Source organism: Phalaenopsis equestris, unplaced genomic scaffold (genome assembly GCF_001263595.1).
Source record: "Phalaenopsis equestris unplaced genomic scaffold, ASM126359v1 Scaffold000246, whole genome shotgun sequence".
Classification (NCBI taxonomy): Eukaryota; Viridiplantae; Streptophyta; class Magnoliopsida; order Asparagales; family Orchidaceae; genus Phalaenopsis; species Phalaenopsis equestris.
In genome coordinates, this window is record NW_018164688.1 from 410015 (window position 1) to 426145 (window position 16131).

The 16131-nt window shown below is 32.4% G+C and overlaps 1 protein-coding gene across 5 annotated transcripts in view; it reads left to right on the forward strand.

Moving 5' to 3' along the window:
* Window positions 1–1314: 1314 nt before the first annotated feature.
* The window catches only part of LOC110024100, a 31128-nt gene continuing 16311 nt past the window's right edge, over window positions 1315–16131 (forward strand). For 4 of the 5 annotated variants that reach the window (XR_002293970.1, XR_002293971.1, XM_020723856.1 and 1 more), the window contains exons 1-3: window positions 1315–1488; window positions 1630–1758; window positions 3039–3154. Coding sequence is in view for 3 of the 5 variants with exons in the window: in XM_020723856.1 (XP_020579515.1) it covers window positions 1423–1488; window positions 1630–1758; window positions 3039–3154 (311 nt within the window). In the remaining 2 variants the exon portion in view is untranslated. Of the gene's footprint in view, window positions 1489–1629; window positions 1759–3020; window positions 3155–16131 lie in introns of those variants that run through there. The other variant, XM_020723859.1, reaches the window with a different exon arrangement.

The following is a 16131-nucleotide window of genomic DNA, read 5'->3' on the forward strand; positions in this document are numbered from 1 at the left end:
GTGACACAAATATTAAGTTGTTCGGTCATAAAATTACATACTGTTGCTGGCCAATTATATGTTGTAAAAGATTCTACATTCTCATAAATAGAGGACAACACTTTTGACATTCTGAAGTTACTTGAAGAAAAAAGAAAATTTGACATTAAAACTTTTATTAATAATTTCAAAAGGTTATTCGAGGACTCCCCTGGTGTATAGTTCAAAAGTGCGGTTTTTATTTGTCTCGCATCAGTATTAGCTGGCGGGGTATTACTTCAGTATGCAGGTAACCCTCTATTTGACATGCATATCAGGAGTGCAACTTTGTCTGCATAAAATATGAGCTCTTACCCTCCGAAGTTGAATGTCATTTGATCAATATTCCAACAATTTATTATGTGCATTGTCAGAATGTGATCTTGAGGGTGCGGAGGGAATTCAAAAAACTGAGCTAAACCAATGGTTTCCAATTTATTCCATGTTTCCTCATCCGCTGATGATCGAAACCTTATCAATGACTTCTCGTACTGCAGACGGATGACACCTACAGTTCGTTGATTTTGCGCTAAAAAAACTATAATAATGCATCATAATAGTTTAAGATCCAATTAAAATACAAATGATGATAAAAAGGGTGAAATTTAAAAATAAGACATAACAAAATAACCAAGCTTCAGGGATTTGAAATCAAAACCTAAAAAATACCTAGATTCAATATCCTTCTTCTCCTTACGACCGTCCTTAACCATTTGTGGTGCCTCCTCGCATTCAGGCTTCTCAGCCTCTCCTAAGTCCGCGACAGTGGCCTCTTCTAAATCTGTATTCGTAGTCTCGGTGATGTCCTCTTCTATTTTTGTGTTCATTACAAAAGCAATCCAAACTACAGTGCCCTAACCTTCAAAGGAAGACGACGAAGGAAAACCCTAACACGCGTGAATGCCTGTTTTTCGAAAATGAAAAGTTACTGTATGTTTTCAAACTTTTAACAAGGTTATAAAACACTATTTTTGGAGGTTATACAAATGTTACAATTCGTAATTAAGAGGTTACAAAAGAATTATAATCACGGTTCCACTGCGACGACGTTACAGGGAAGTTTCATTCAGGTTACACGTGCGTATAGCGGCAATGTTACAATCGGGTTACAATGAAATTACAAACGCGTTACATAGGAGATTACCGTGGAAGGTATAGTATAGGTACAACGCCGTTACAAGAGCGTTAATACAGGATGACCTCGAGATTTAAAAAAATGGTTACATCACTAAGAAGTTTACAAGTGCTTTACGTAGCAGCAAAATTTCTTTTTATAATACTTGGCTTCTTCTTCCGATTTTGTTACAGGACGTATCGTACGCAAATTTGTTCGCTTTGTAAGTGGCATGCATGTAAAATTCTCACGAGCAGGTGAAGACGGGGAGAGAGGGGAGGGAGAGAGGTATGCTTCGGTTCTTCATCTCGAGGGCGGCCGGAAGGCAGGGACCACTCTGCACTCTCCGTCACCAGGTAGCTCTATTCCGCGACTGATCTCTTTGCCGTATCTTCTTCGTTAGATTTGATGAAATATATCAGAAAACTATTTCAATTTTTTTATTATTTTCCCCTTCGGAGTAAGCAAAAACGTTTTGTTGCTTTTCTTGGAGGCAGCGATGGATGCACGAGAGGAACAAGAAGGCGATGGGATTCGTAGCTAAGGGTTGGAGTGCCCTCCAAGAAGTCGACAGAGTGATCGACTACGCCGACCTCAACGATCCCCGTCTTATACCTCTACTCAGGGTGAGAATGTTTTTTTATTTTATTTATTTATTTTTTTGGGATGCTAATTGAGTTAATGACAAATGGTGGAATTGCAGAGAGGATTTTGTGATTTTTCTTATTATTTATCAGATTTCGCCTTCTGCTTTTAGGTGGTTTGAGTATTGGTTTTATTTAGATTATTGCCCGTTTTTGGTGTCTCTGATTTATTTAAGTGAGAAGAAGATTAAACAATGGCATTTTTAAGCTTAACTCCTTCTGAATTTGGTTATTATATCATGGATCATCATTTTGATGTCTGCAGAGCTGCTGTCGGCTCAAAATCAGGCAGAAAAAAATTAATCCAAAATGTTGACTCATTGATCCTCAAATCAATGAGTGATTAACGATCTTTAAGTAAATTCACTAAATTCACAACCCTAACATCACAAGGGCTGTTAGAAATCAGATTTTGACCTGACACTCGGCTCGAAATCAGCTTGAATAAGATTAGATTCAAAATTTTGGCTCGTAGCTTTGTTCACTTATTTCGATTCGATCTTGATCCGAGTCAATATTTGAATCAATTTTCGAGCACTTAATGTTCTTCGAGCCATATTCACAACCCTATATGTGCCTCACATAAGGTGCCTCACATTCAAGAAGTTCTATTTGGTAAAGAAATGAAATAAAATGCCCCATCTTGTTTTTCTTTTGTCAAATCAAACCCTTGTCATCTCATCAATGAACTGCCTCCAATTGAAAACTTCTGGAAAAATTTTTGGTTTAGTTGTTGCGATTATAACCTTACCTCACCTTTATCTAGTATATTTCTTCTTGCGATTTTAATTTTTGATGAAACTCGTGCTTTGAATCTTATTTAGCAAATGATCATGTTTTTTAAACAGGTTTCACCCTATGTAGTACATGTTTTATGAAAGCTTGATCCTAGTACCTAATTGAATTATAGTTGGGGCATTTACATACATACCATTCAATTCCTATGTGTTTACATATCGAGCATTTAAACTTAACTTATTGCATTTTTACCCCCCAAATCTTTTTTTATCACATAAAAATATCTTAACTTTTAAAAAGTGGAATACATTTTTTCTTGCATAAATCAGGCGGCATATATGTAAAAATTGGAGTTTAGGTGTTAGATATATAAATGCATGGGAATTTAGTGGTATGTATGTAAATCTTATAGTTTGCTAAAATAAACATTTAAAGGATCAGCTCCCAAAAAGGGGAAAAAATCCATGGCTTTTAAAATTGTTGAAGAACTTAAGCAAAGTATGTAGACTTTTGATTGTTAACAGACTGCGAAGGATAACTTTGAGCTGGCTTTGGAGGTTGACAATATGAATACTCATGCGAGGTATTGGTTGAGCAGGATGCACTTCAAATATCATGTTCCTGGTGCTTGCAAACTCATGTGAGTACGAAGCCATATTTGTTGGTAAAGACTGAAACCAATGTCTAATGGGCAATGAATTTTTTCCATTGTTTGCTGTTTTTTATCATTTAAGCTGGATGATAACAGGTAATTATATAATTTAGAACTATTTTATGGGTTTTTAACCACCACACATTGTTTTATTCTTTATATAGATTTCTCAGTTCACTAGGAGAGCTATAACAATCTGTTATTTTCAAGGAAGATTTACATGCATACCACTTAATTCTTATGTATTTAACTATTTATATATCTAATACCTAAATTTATTTTTATACAGTTATACCGCCCAAATCCTTCATGTCACATAAAAAATACCACCGTTTTCGCTTTTAAAAAGTGAAATGCACATTTTCATGCATAGGTAAGGTGGTATGTATGTAAAAAATTATGATTAGTTGTTAATTATGTAAGCATGGGAATTGAGTGGTATACGTGCAAATCTTCCTATTTTTAAATATCCCTATTCTGGCTCAGAGATTCCAAAGCATATCATTTATTTTCATCACTTTAAAGCGCTTATCAAGGAAATTTGAGTACTTCCTTTTATTTTCACCATGACACTACAACTTTTTTATCTGCCTATATTATTGTTTTTCATGTTTGTGTACTTTACATGTTTTTTAGAGTTGGAGAATGGCTTACTATGATTTCTCTATAGATCTTAATGACCTTTATACAAATTTTTGAGGTTATTAGGTATAAGATCAAATATTTAAACTTGTTTTTTTTCTTATCAATTTGGAAAGAATGGTTAAACTGAGTTGGTAGGCTGAACTTTGAGTTAATTAGGTTGAATCAGTCTAGGGCTTGAAGGATTGGAGTCATGCAGACTTGAAACTTGAGTTGAGAGTAGATTTTCTTGAATTTTTTATTTCCAAGTTGTTTGACTGTATGCTTATATGATTTCATAGAATCAAGTTGGTTCATCCGCCGAATAGAGAAGTTGGTGTTTGGACAGGTTAAATTTTGTTTAAGATTAACTCTAAGGCTGAATGAGTTTTAAAATTAGTTAGGCAGCAAGTGTACCAAACAAGTCTTGGAGTATACCTTTTTATCATATTTATTCTTGTTCAAACGTTTTTGCCTCTTTAATTTACAAGTAAGTTCTTTAATTTTCATATAGTTTGAGTGTATTTTATATGAACATTTTTTTTAAAATGAGTTTAGTTGGGACTGATTTGAGCTCGACTTTATTAACTCATCTATCTCTGCTCGCAAGCTACTTATGGAGGCGAGACTGAGCCAGCCCTCGAGTCTGCTTGGCTCAGTTGCTCCTCTAATTGTGGGAAAATATTTGCGTACATAAGACGTACGTAGCGCTGCGTACGTCAGGGGCTATTCAGGGAGTACAGGGGGGTTATATCCGGGTTCTACCCCCCTGTAACCTCCGTGTAACTCCCTTGTAACCTCTGTGTAACTTATTTGTACCCATGAAATTACAGAAGCGCGGAACTCATTTGCAGGTTACAGGTAGTTTACAAAGAGGTTACAGGGGGGTTACAACGGGGTATAACCCCGATATAACCCCCCTGTACCTCTGAATAACCCCTAGACGTGCGTAGCGCTGCGTACGTCTTATGTACGCAAATATTTTCCCTAATTGTGACCATAGGTTTTCTACTCCACGAAGACAACAAAGGCGTGTTTTATTCTTCAAATACCTGCAGAAATTCTCTTGTTAGGTGTCATCTATTTGTAGGTAGCACCTTGAGACTAGACTTTGGTTGTGTAACTTCAAGGTTTTCTTCATCTTGAGGAAATTTAATGCATATGTTCATTGGATGCATTATGAATCAGTTCCTATTAGATTTGTGGTTTACACTTTTACTGCTTGCCCCCTGCCATGGGCTTTAGAGAGGATACGTGAGGAAATAAATGAGATGGTAGAAATGGCCTGATAGGTTTCAACTAAGGACAATTCCTTGTCATCTTCTCATGCTGCATTTACGTTGAGCTTATTCATGGAAAAAATAAGCCTAATGTATTACCTTTTAGGATGATAGTAGTTCTCCAAATTTTGATGACTTTTTGTGTACTGATTTTTTTTTTATTCGTTTGCTTAACTGACTCCTTAGGTTCCTCCGACAAGAATGGAATAGGCTGCCTCTTGTATTGAGAAGAATGAGACTAAGTTGCAATTTGCGTGATTACAACTTCTGGATGAAAGCATTCAGATGTTCGCTTGCTTGCGTGATTACAACTTCCGGATGAAAGCATCAGATGTTCGCTCGCTTTTAATGAGCAGGCGCTCAATCAGAGATTTTGATGAATGCTCGAAAAGCCTTAGAGAGACTTTAATATGTTTTGTTATTTTCTTCAAAACAATTATCTCTCAATTTTCACTTCAGGCTGGCTTTGCTACTGAAATTATATTGGCTTGGAAGGTTTGGGAGAGGAAACTATATACTCTTAGGAGATCAAGTTTACTATTAACACTGTTACATAGCATAAATTTTTCATCTCTTTACTTCTTCTCATGCCAATCATCGAAGATGCGACAATCTTCAATAGAATGACTAATTGCTTGATGATACAAACAATGATTATAGAAATTCATCTAATCAATCTCTCTGAGCTTTTTTGACTTCGACGATCAGGGACTGGCACAAGTGTCTACCAAAATAATTTTGTCACGTTATCTTTGAGATAATTTGACAATTATTTTGGTAACACTTAAGTTGGTCTTAAGTCCGGATGCAAAAAGTAGAGGGTTGCGTTAGGTAGTCAACAGACATCTTAAAAATTGTTTTAAAACTATAACATAATTCATTCAAATCATTGTGTCAATGCTAGGGCGTCTCTTGGAAGACACGCGTTGTATTGTCTGAATATAGTAAAAAATGTGCAAGTGTCGTCACGCCGACATCCGGGTTTAATGTTAAATAAGCAAGTGTTCTTATATTATGGATAGATGCGGACAAAAAATTTATACATGAATTAATGTTATGATAGGAATATAGAATATAGGTTCTCTCACAAATAAATTAATAAAATTGGTTGATATTATAATTCATTGAAGATAAATATTTTAGATATTCATGAAACAAAATGAATCGGAGAAAAAGCTAAGGAGATTAATAACTTAGGTTTTAATTTTTTTTATTCTTGTAGAAGTCGTACTAGAAATAATGTAGGCGTAAGTATTGATAAGAGTTTGAAAAATAATGTTGTAAAAATTAATAGAATTTGAGATAGATCTTCAAAGATTATTATGGATACTAAGATTCTTAATGTTATAAGCACTAGTGCTCCACAAGTAGGTTTGGATGTATATTCCAAAGACAAATTTTAGAATAACCCAGAAGAATTACTACATATGATACTTCTCAAAGAAAGAATTTTTATTGGAAAGGATTTAAGGCGACATGTTAGTCGAGTGCTAGAAAATTTTAAAAGTATTCATGGTGGCTATGATTTTAGAGTGGCCAATGAAGAAAATAACGACACATTGGATTTAGGTTTAGCTTATGATTTAGGTTTAACTTTTTTTTCTGCCTATATTATTGTTTTTCTTGTTTGTGTACTTTACATGTTTCTTAGAATTGGAGAATGGCTCAGTGTGATTCTCTATAGATCTTAATAACCTTTGTGCAAATTTTTGAGGTTACTAGGTATAAGATCAAATATTTAAACTTGTTTTTTCTTAATGACCTGGCTCATTGTGATTCTCTATAGATCTTAATGACCTTTGTGCAAATTTTTGAGGTTACTAGGTATAAGATCAAATATTTAAACTTGTTTTTTCTCTTATCAATTTGGAAAGAATGGCTAAGCTGAGTTAGTAGGCTGAACTTTGAGTTAATTAGGTTGAATTAGTCTAGTGCTTGAAGGATTAAAGTCGTGTAGATTTGAAACTTGAGTTGAGAGTAGGTTTTCTCGAATTTTTATTTCCAAGTTATTTGGCTGTATGCTTATATGATTTCATAGAATCAAGTTGATACATTCACCGAATAGAGAAGTTTTATTTCCAATTGATACTTCTCAAAGAAATAATTTTTATTGGAAAGGATTTAAAGCGACAACTTAGTCGAGTGCTAGAAAATTTTAAAAATATTCATGGTGACTATGATTTTAGAGTGGCTAATAAAGAAAATAACGACACATTGGATTTAGGTTTAGCTTATGATTTTATTGTTGCTAATATTTTATTTAAAAAATAAATGATTTAATGAAACGCAAATTCATTATTTTTTTATGAGAAAAATATATCGTCGAGATTATAAATATTGTAAGGTCATTCTAAGAAAAAAATTAAATATCCAATATCAATTATTAGTTTTGAATTTTAACATGAAGAGTTAGAAGATGAAAAATATAATGAAATATTATCATAGAATTTGATTGGGCACTTAAAAGACATAAATAAAATTATTTTTGTGTAAATTTTTAAGATTTTAAGAGTTGAAATGTTCATAAAAAAGTTGATATTATGTGAGATAAAGTAACAAGTATTATTAAGTTGCAAAAGATGTATTTTGGGGAAATAAAAAAGAAAAGTTCTTATGAATAAAATAGTTTGTGGTGGATAATACTATGCAAAAGATAAAAAAAAAAGAAGTTTTGTTATAAAAATTGATTTAAATATCAAGTTTGAAAAAGTTTGAAATATATAAGGTGGTTTGTATATAGTTTAAGAAAATAATTTAGGATATTTAGAAGTTTATTTTTAATGAGATTTATTGTAGAATATATATTAAAAATAGTGAAAGATATATGTATAAAGTATAAACTAGCTAAGCAAGGGGATAAAAAAATAAAGATTTAGTTCAGGTAAAATGTATTTAAGATAATTATAAAAAATTACCTTTTTAGATAATGATATTCAACATTGGTGGGAGAAATGTTTTGATAATCTTTTCAATAAATTTTGTGAAAATACGATCGATTTTAATTTTCTTTTTATCATAAATAATAAGATTTTTTTTATTATTTTCATCATCACATTAGTGCAAAAGCTGGTGAGGCTTTCAAGTGAATGAAGTGTGAAAAAGTAGTAGGATCTGATAGTATTTCAATATGAGAGTGAAAATGTTTGGATGATCTTAGAACTTTTTTGCTCACTAAGCTTATTAATATTATTTTAAAAACTAAAAAAATGTCTAATGAATGGAGAAAAAGTTTATTAGTTATTTTTTTTAAAATAAAAGAGACACACAAGAGTGTGAGAGTTATAGATGAATTAAATTAATGTCATACATTAAAGTTGTGTGAGAGAATAATTGAACAGAAGTTATGACATTATGATAAAATTTCTCAAAATCAATTTGGATTCATGTCGGGCAAATCTACTATGGAAGTTTTACATTTATTGAAAGATTTAATGGAGAAGTATAGAGAGAGTAAGGAGGATCTGCATATGATTTTTGTAAATTTAGGAAAAACTTATAATAAAGTTCCAAGAGAAGTATATTGGGGAGTTCTATAAATGAAAGGTGTTGGTATTGCTTATATTCAAGTTTTTAAAGATATGTATACTTAAACAGTTACTTGTGTTCGAACGAAAGAAAGATTGATCAAGTATTTTCATATTTCAGTTGGATTATAATAGGGATGGTCTTTATGCCCATATCTTTATGCTTTAGTTATAAATGTTCGTATTGGACATTTACAAGTGGATATACCTTGGTGTATGTTTTTTGATGATAATATCCTTCTTCTGGAAAAGACTAGAGAGAGTTCAGGAAAAACTTGATTTGTGGGGGTTAACTTTAGAATCTAAAAACTTTTGTTTGATTATATTTAAAACTGAATGCATAGATATAGTCTTAGTAGTAGTAGATCTAATGACAGAGTTGTAACAATTAGTGATTAAATCATTAAAGGCGTGAACATTTTAGATATCTCATGTATATTGTTCAAATTGATGGTTATAGTTGGGGATGTTATAGTAGATTTCAAATTGGATTTTTGAAGTAGAGGAATGCATTGGGCTTAGTGTGATAAAAAAGTTACCGCTTTAAAATTTTATAAGATGGTGGCGTGACCTGCAAAGTTTTATGATGCAGAATGTTGGCCTGTAAAAGGTTAATATAAAATTAAATAAAGTTATGTTGAGATAAGAATGCTTAGGTGGATGAGTGACTTTATGCTTAGTATGCTTAGAGACAAAATGTGAAATGTGAAATGAATACATTCTTGAAAGGTTTAGAATAGCTCTAGTGATAGCAAGGCTAGAAAGTGTCGCCTTAGATGGTTTGGTCATGTTAAACGCTGATCATCTGATGACTTTGTTAGGAGAGTAGATGTTTTAAATTTTACTTATGTTAAGAAAGGTAGAGTTATATTTAAAAAGACTTGGGCATGTTGTATAAAAAATAATATCAATTTATTATATTTAAATAAAAACATGACACTCAATTGGACACAATGGAGAAAAGGGTTCATATAGACGGCCCTGCTGAGGAGGATAAAGGCTTCCTATTGTTGTAGTTGTTGTTGTTGTTGTTGTTATTTTCTTGTTGTTACTATTCTTTCTTTAAAAGCCACCACCTATTGTTGGCTTAAGATATTCGCCATCACTATGAGTGGATATAGCTAGAATTTCAGTTGAGCATCAGCTTGTTGCTTCTCTTCACTAGCATTATACTTGAGTTTTTTGTTTTCCTTTATTAGCATTATAGGTGAAGGCTAGGGCTGTCAAAAAAGCTCGTTGTTCGCGAACAGTTTGTGTTCGATTCATCAAAGTGTTCGTGTTCGATTCGTTCGATAAGCAAACGAGACGAACACGGATAATTTTTTTCGTTTGGTTTGTTAAACAAACCAAAAACGAATAGTGATGCGTTGGTTCGTGTTCGAATCGTTATTTTTCAAAATAAAAAAAAATTAATATAAATATATATAAAAAAATTTATCATACTTTAGAAATAATTATATACTAAAAAAAGTTGACATATTTTAAAAATTAAATCTTATGAATTATAATGTACAATAAATTATTAATAATAATATATTTATATATTATACTAGTGATATAGATATTATATATTTATATAATATAAATATATAATGTATATAATTAATATAATATATTATATATATTATTTATATATATTAATATATACAAACAATCGAACAAATAAAAAGACTTATTAGTTATTACCCTTACCCAGGCGGAAGCCCTAACCCTAACCTCTCGAGTCGCTCCTTCTTCTCTCAAGTTCGTAAAAAGCTTCCTCTCGGTGATTGCGACTTGCGAGAACCCTCCGTCTTCTTGTCTCAAAATCGTGAAAATATTTATCTCGGTGAGAGCTTAGGGTTGATTTTTTGTATTCATTCTCTAATATCTACTTCTATTTTTCTTTGATAAAGTGTATTTTTCCTCAGCGAGTCGGCGTTGGATCGATCACTCTCGGGTATTTTTGCTTCGGTGTTCGGTTGCTCGATATTCTTGCTTGGTTGTTTGTAAGGCTACCGAGTCGTCTTCTTCGAGAATTTTTTCTGTAATATTTCATATTTATCTTCAGGTTTGCCTCTTAGCTTAAATTTTCAGAAATTTGTTTAGGTTTATTTAATTTTTTTAAGTGAAACCTAGGTTTTGAAGTTTTTGGGAGTGAAATCTCACATATTGTCTTTTGATGTGAATTTTTTATGGATGAGACCTGATCCATAGTGACTGTAGATCTACTTTTTTTTTTGTGAGCACTGAGCTCTATTTAGGATCTTGGGAGTGAAATCCAGATACATCTATTTGGGATCTTGGGAGTGAAATTCAGGATCTTGGGAGTGAAATCGGGAGTGAAATTCAGATACATGACTGATGTTAATTATTTTGGCATTATGTTTTTCATTGGTATGTGATTGTGATTGAATGAAGGGGCAAGAATGGGCCATGTAAATTTGTTTGAAAGATAGTTTGATACATTTCGGTATCATGATGAACTTTGATTGTTAAGTTATCAGCTGTTAGGGTAATCCATAAGAAAGACCATGTAAATTTTAGGGTGTTTTTATGGTGTGTTTATCTGTTTCTAGAACTTATTGTGCTTCTCCACATATGAAGAGACTTCCATGAAAGTTATTTTGTTGTATTTTTATTAATACAAAACAAAACATTACAAATGCTTTGTTATTATAACAATGTTCCCACAAATGGCTTTTACTTCTAAATGATGCGGAAGTTAGTACAACGAATGAGCATGCATCATGACACCGCTTGAGTATATGCATTATTTTTTTCCTTTTTCTTTATTAAGTGCATCCAATCTTAACTACAACTTGTCATTGTAGGATATAACATTGTTTATGAGCGATATCTTATCTATCTTATGAGCATAGAAGCATTACTTTCAAACATAGTGGCCCGAATTTGCATTGGCTATGAAAAAATTTAGAGAAGCCTTATTGTTCTTTCTTCTGTTAGAGACTTCTTCATAAGATAACTTGTGTTAACCACATGACGTTTCAATTGTTCATATTAGACTTGCTATGTTGTTTTACATTGAAGGAACTTGGAGTGGTTTATATTGTGCAAATTTTAAATTGAGATTTATCATTTTATTGCAGCAAAAAAAGCTAAAGGCAATAGATGGATTTGAGGGTGCCTCTGAGTATGAGTTATGTTTTGATTGAATGAACTTTACAGTGAATGAACTTTACGGTGCAGAGGTTTTATGATGTTACATATGAAAGCAAACATATATAGGCAAACAAATAAAAGCAAACATATATAGTTATATTATTCATAGCAATATGCAGGAAGGGCGGAGCTATGGTGAGGAAGTTGTCTAGTTGAGCTAATTGGTTTGGGAGTATTTGTATTGGAATGGTCGATGTGGCGTATGAGTAGGGATGGTGGTTATGGTTGTAAAGTTTTTTGTTTTTTTGTTGCTGAAACACTTGCTGAAACACTTTCTTCTATTTTGGCTTCAAATGGGATTTTTTTTATACGAGCTGGTAGATTTGAAATTGTGACTTTTGTTGAATTATGAAAAAAGACATTGGTTTATGAAAAAGATTGGCATGCAATGATTGTAATGTTTTATAATGTTGTGGTTTCAAATGAGATTTTTTCTTTACAAGTTGGTGACAATAATTGCAATGCTTTATGATGCAGTTCATATAAAAGTTTATTTTTTTTATTCTCCAAAATTTCTATTGGCTGATAGGGGGATGAAGCAATTCATGGTACTTCTGTTTTCATATTATGCATAATTCATATGGATCCATGATACTATTTTTTTCATGTTAAGCATGTAATTCTATGACAGTTTTCCCTAAAGTTGATGATAGAGATTTTATTTAGCATTTTAAATTGCAGTTTTTATTTGGGATCTCATTAGAAGTCAAATGATAGTGTATGAAATGCTACAAGGTTCATTTGGAAGACATACACTTATGTTTTATTATCCTGCAAAATTTTTTTTGCCTGCACATCATTTGATATTATATTTTTTTGTATAGATATTTACAATGTCAAATGTTGACCATTCTCAGTCTGTATCAAATGACGAACAATTGACACTTGCAACACAAGAAGAAATTGATAGTTCTCAATTTATTGAATTGACTGTTGGGAGCATTAGTACTGAAATACAAGTTACGAAAGACAGGAAGAGAAAATCAACTGTGTGAGAGGATTTTATAGATGTTAAATCAAACTCTAAGGGGGTCGAAGTATCATATGTTCAATGTGTTTGCTGTGGGGTGAAAATACTTAAACCCAAGTCAGGTACAACCTCTCAACTTCTTAGGCATGTTAAGGAATGTGCTAAGATAAAAACAAAGAGTCAACAACAAGTTGACTTTTCAGACAAGAGACAAAATTTACTGAACTTCTTGCCTTCAGAAGTTCAGGGTGATTCAGAGATTCCTATTTTCTATGATCCTAAGAATTATGATCAACAAATCATAAGGGAGGCGATTGCGAAAATGATAATTGTACATGAGTATCCATTCATGATGGTTGAACAAAAATGTTGAATCCTAACTTTCAAAGTGTTTCAAGAAATACAATAAAAAATGATTGCATGAAATTTTATGAGTGTGAGAAAGAAAAGATTAAATATCGCCTTAAAAATGTTCGTAGGGTGTCATTAACTACAGACTGTTGGACCTCCAATCAGACTATCGGATATATGTGTTTGACTGCTCGTTATATTGATGAAACATAGAAGTTAAAGAAGATTATTATCAACTTTATTGAGTTATAACCTCCAAATACTGACACTTAAATTTGTGATGCTATTTGTGAGTGCTTGTTGGAGTGGAATCTTCTGGATAAAATATCTACAATTACTTTAGATAATGCGAGTAATAATGACATGGCTGCTAGTTCATTAAAATCGAACTTTCAATCACACGGAAAGTTGCACTTCCATGGTTTTTTTTCATGTTAGATGCTGCACACATATTATCAATATAATGGTCCAAGATGGGTTAAAGGAGGTTCATGAAATCATCCAAAATATCAGAGAGTCGGTGAAATATCTGAAAAAATCCCCTGCAACTTAAAGAATTCAGTGGTACATAAAGAATTTTGTGGTATATATGTAAGTGCATAAGAATGCGGGATGATGAATTAGATTTGTTTTTCAGGGAGATTTATCTCCAAGATTTGCTGTTAATGCTCTGCTAATGCTCTTTTCAAACTACTGTTTTGTTATATTTTGTTTAGCTCAATTTCTGCATTACCGTAAATTTGTCTTTACCTTTAAAGAATTAATTTCTGCGTTACCTTTGGGAATAGTTCAATTTCTGCATTACCGTAAAGTTGCCTTTGAGAATAGTTCAATTTCTGGAATACCTTTGAGAATTCATGCTTTTCAGGTTGAGCATTGTCCTGCTTCAAATTGTATTTGGGAATAGCTCAATTTCTGCATTACTTTCTTGTTCTGTAGAGCATTGTTTGACAATGCTCAGACTTTAGATTTCCATGTAAAAATCTGATTCTACTTCCTTTCTGTGCTCACGGATCTGCCTCACTTGTAGAAATATGCTTTTTCGGAAGTCTGATTTTGTAGTTTTTGTGGTATTGCAGTTCTTATGTATTTGTAGGGTGTTTGCAGAACTTTGCATCAACAATATTCGTAGTTCTATGGATTTTTGCTTTTACAGATTCAATTCAAGCTTAAGCAAGTTTTCTCAGCCACTTCTGCATTAGAGAGCTATATTGGTTTTTAGCTAGCTGGTCTTGTAGTTTAACCGTAAAGTTGTCATTAGAAATTTAACCATAAAGTTGCCTTTGCATCAGCAATATTTGTAGTTCTGTAGAGTTTTTGTGGTCTTGCAGTTTAACCTGCATTTGGTGTGCTAATAAAGCATGAATGCTTGTTGACTTGCTTGAGGATGTGGTAATGTGCAATGGTGGCAGTTTAAATTGAAAAACATGCTAACATGTTATAACCTGAAAAAGATGTGGTAATGTGCAATGTGCAATGGTAGCCATGCTTGTGCAATGGTGACAGTTTAACCTGCAATGGTGGCAGTTTAACCTGCATCTTGGCATGTTGGCTTGCTAGAATGTTAGTTTACTAGTTAATTATTTCTAAAATGTTAAGGATGTGGTAGAATAGACAAACATGCCACAAGCATGGCTAGGTTATCTACTTATCTATTGCTTATTTTTTATTTCATAGAATAACTGCTTTGATAATCTATTTGGGTGCAATATTAATGCTTTTAATTATGGTGCAGGAAATAGCTTATGCATATTGCAGTTGGGCAGGAAAGTATTAATGTTGGTTTTATTTGTGGTTTGTATTTGTTTCTGTTGTCTCTTAACTGAAACATTTATTTGCTTTAGATACTTGCCGAGCTGGAAACTTCAATTGCAGGCTTGATGAGGTTTTGAAAAGAAATTATAAAAGATGCTTCTCTTTACCCGTAAGGTCTAACATACTTGTATATGTATTGTGGTGCAATAAAGATAAGTCCTCATGTCAATTTTGCTAACAGTTCAAAGGAAAATGACATTCATAGCTAAACTTATAGTTCTGTTAACTGCTAAGGTTCATTTGATTGCTTTGATAATCTATTTGGGTGCAATATTAATGCCTTTAATTGTGGTGCAGAAAATAACTTATGTATATTGCAGTTTGACAGGGAAGTATTAATGTTAGTTTTATTTGATGGTTTGGATTTGTTTCTGTTGTCTCTTAATTGAAATATTTATTTGTTTTAGATACTTGTCGAGTTGGACACTTCAATTGCAGGCTTGATGAGGTTTTGGAAAGAAATTATAAAAGAGGCTTCTCTTTACCCGTAAGGCCGTAACATACTTGTATATGTATTATACATTTACATTTGCCGGAAGCTGAAGTCGATTTGTTCATTTTCTTACAGATAGAGCTTTTGGGCAAACATGGATTCATGTTTGAGCTCCATGAATTAATTTTGAGGATGCCATTTGAGCCTTCGATCCCAATGTGGAGTAGAATTTATTATAGTTGTAGTAATTACTAATTAGTAAACATGTGTATAGGAGATTGAGGGAAGTGAATGCAGACTTAATTTACAATTTGAAATTTGATTTCAAATTCACAGAGCTATGAGAATTGAGCTCTATTCACAGAGCTATGAGAATTGAACTGAATTTACAATTTGAACATTATCTTTTTATGTAAGATATTATTTGTTTGACTAATGATTAAGAGATATTTTTATTGAAGTTTTTTATTTATTGTTATTTCAATTTTTAAAAGTTAAATTGGTGGCATTTTTGATGTGGTGTGAGAATTAATATTTAATTTTTGGTCTATTTAACTATTCAAAAAATATAAAAAATTTAAAAATTTTCGAATGTTTCAAACAATTCGAACATTTTGAACATTTCAAACATATTCGAACGATTTGAACGATTCGACCTAATTTTGAACAAATCGAACTGAACACGAACAAACATTTTACGAACAATTTCGAACACGAGCCTATTTCAAACAAACTATATTTCAAACGAATCGAACACGAACATGAGCACTGTTCGTTCGTGTTCGGTTCATTTACACCCCATTTACACC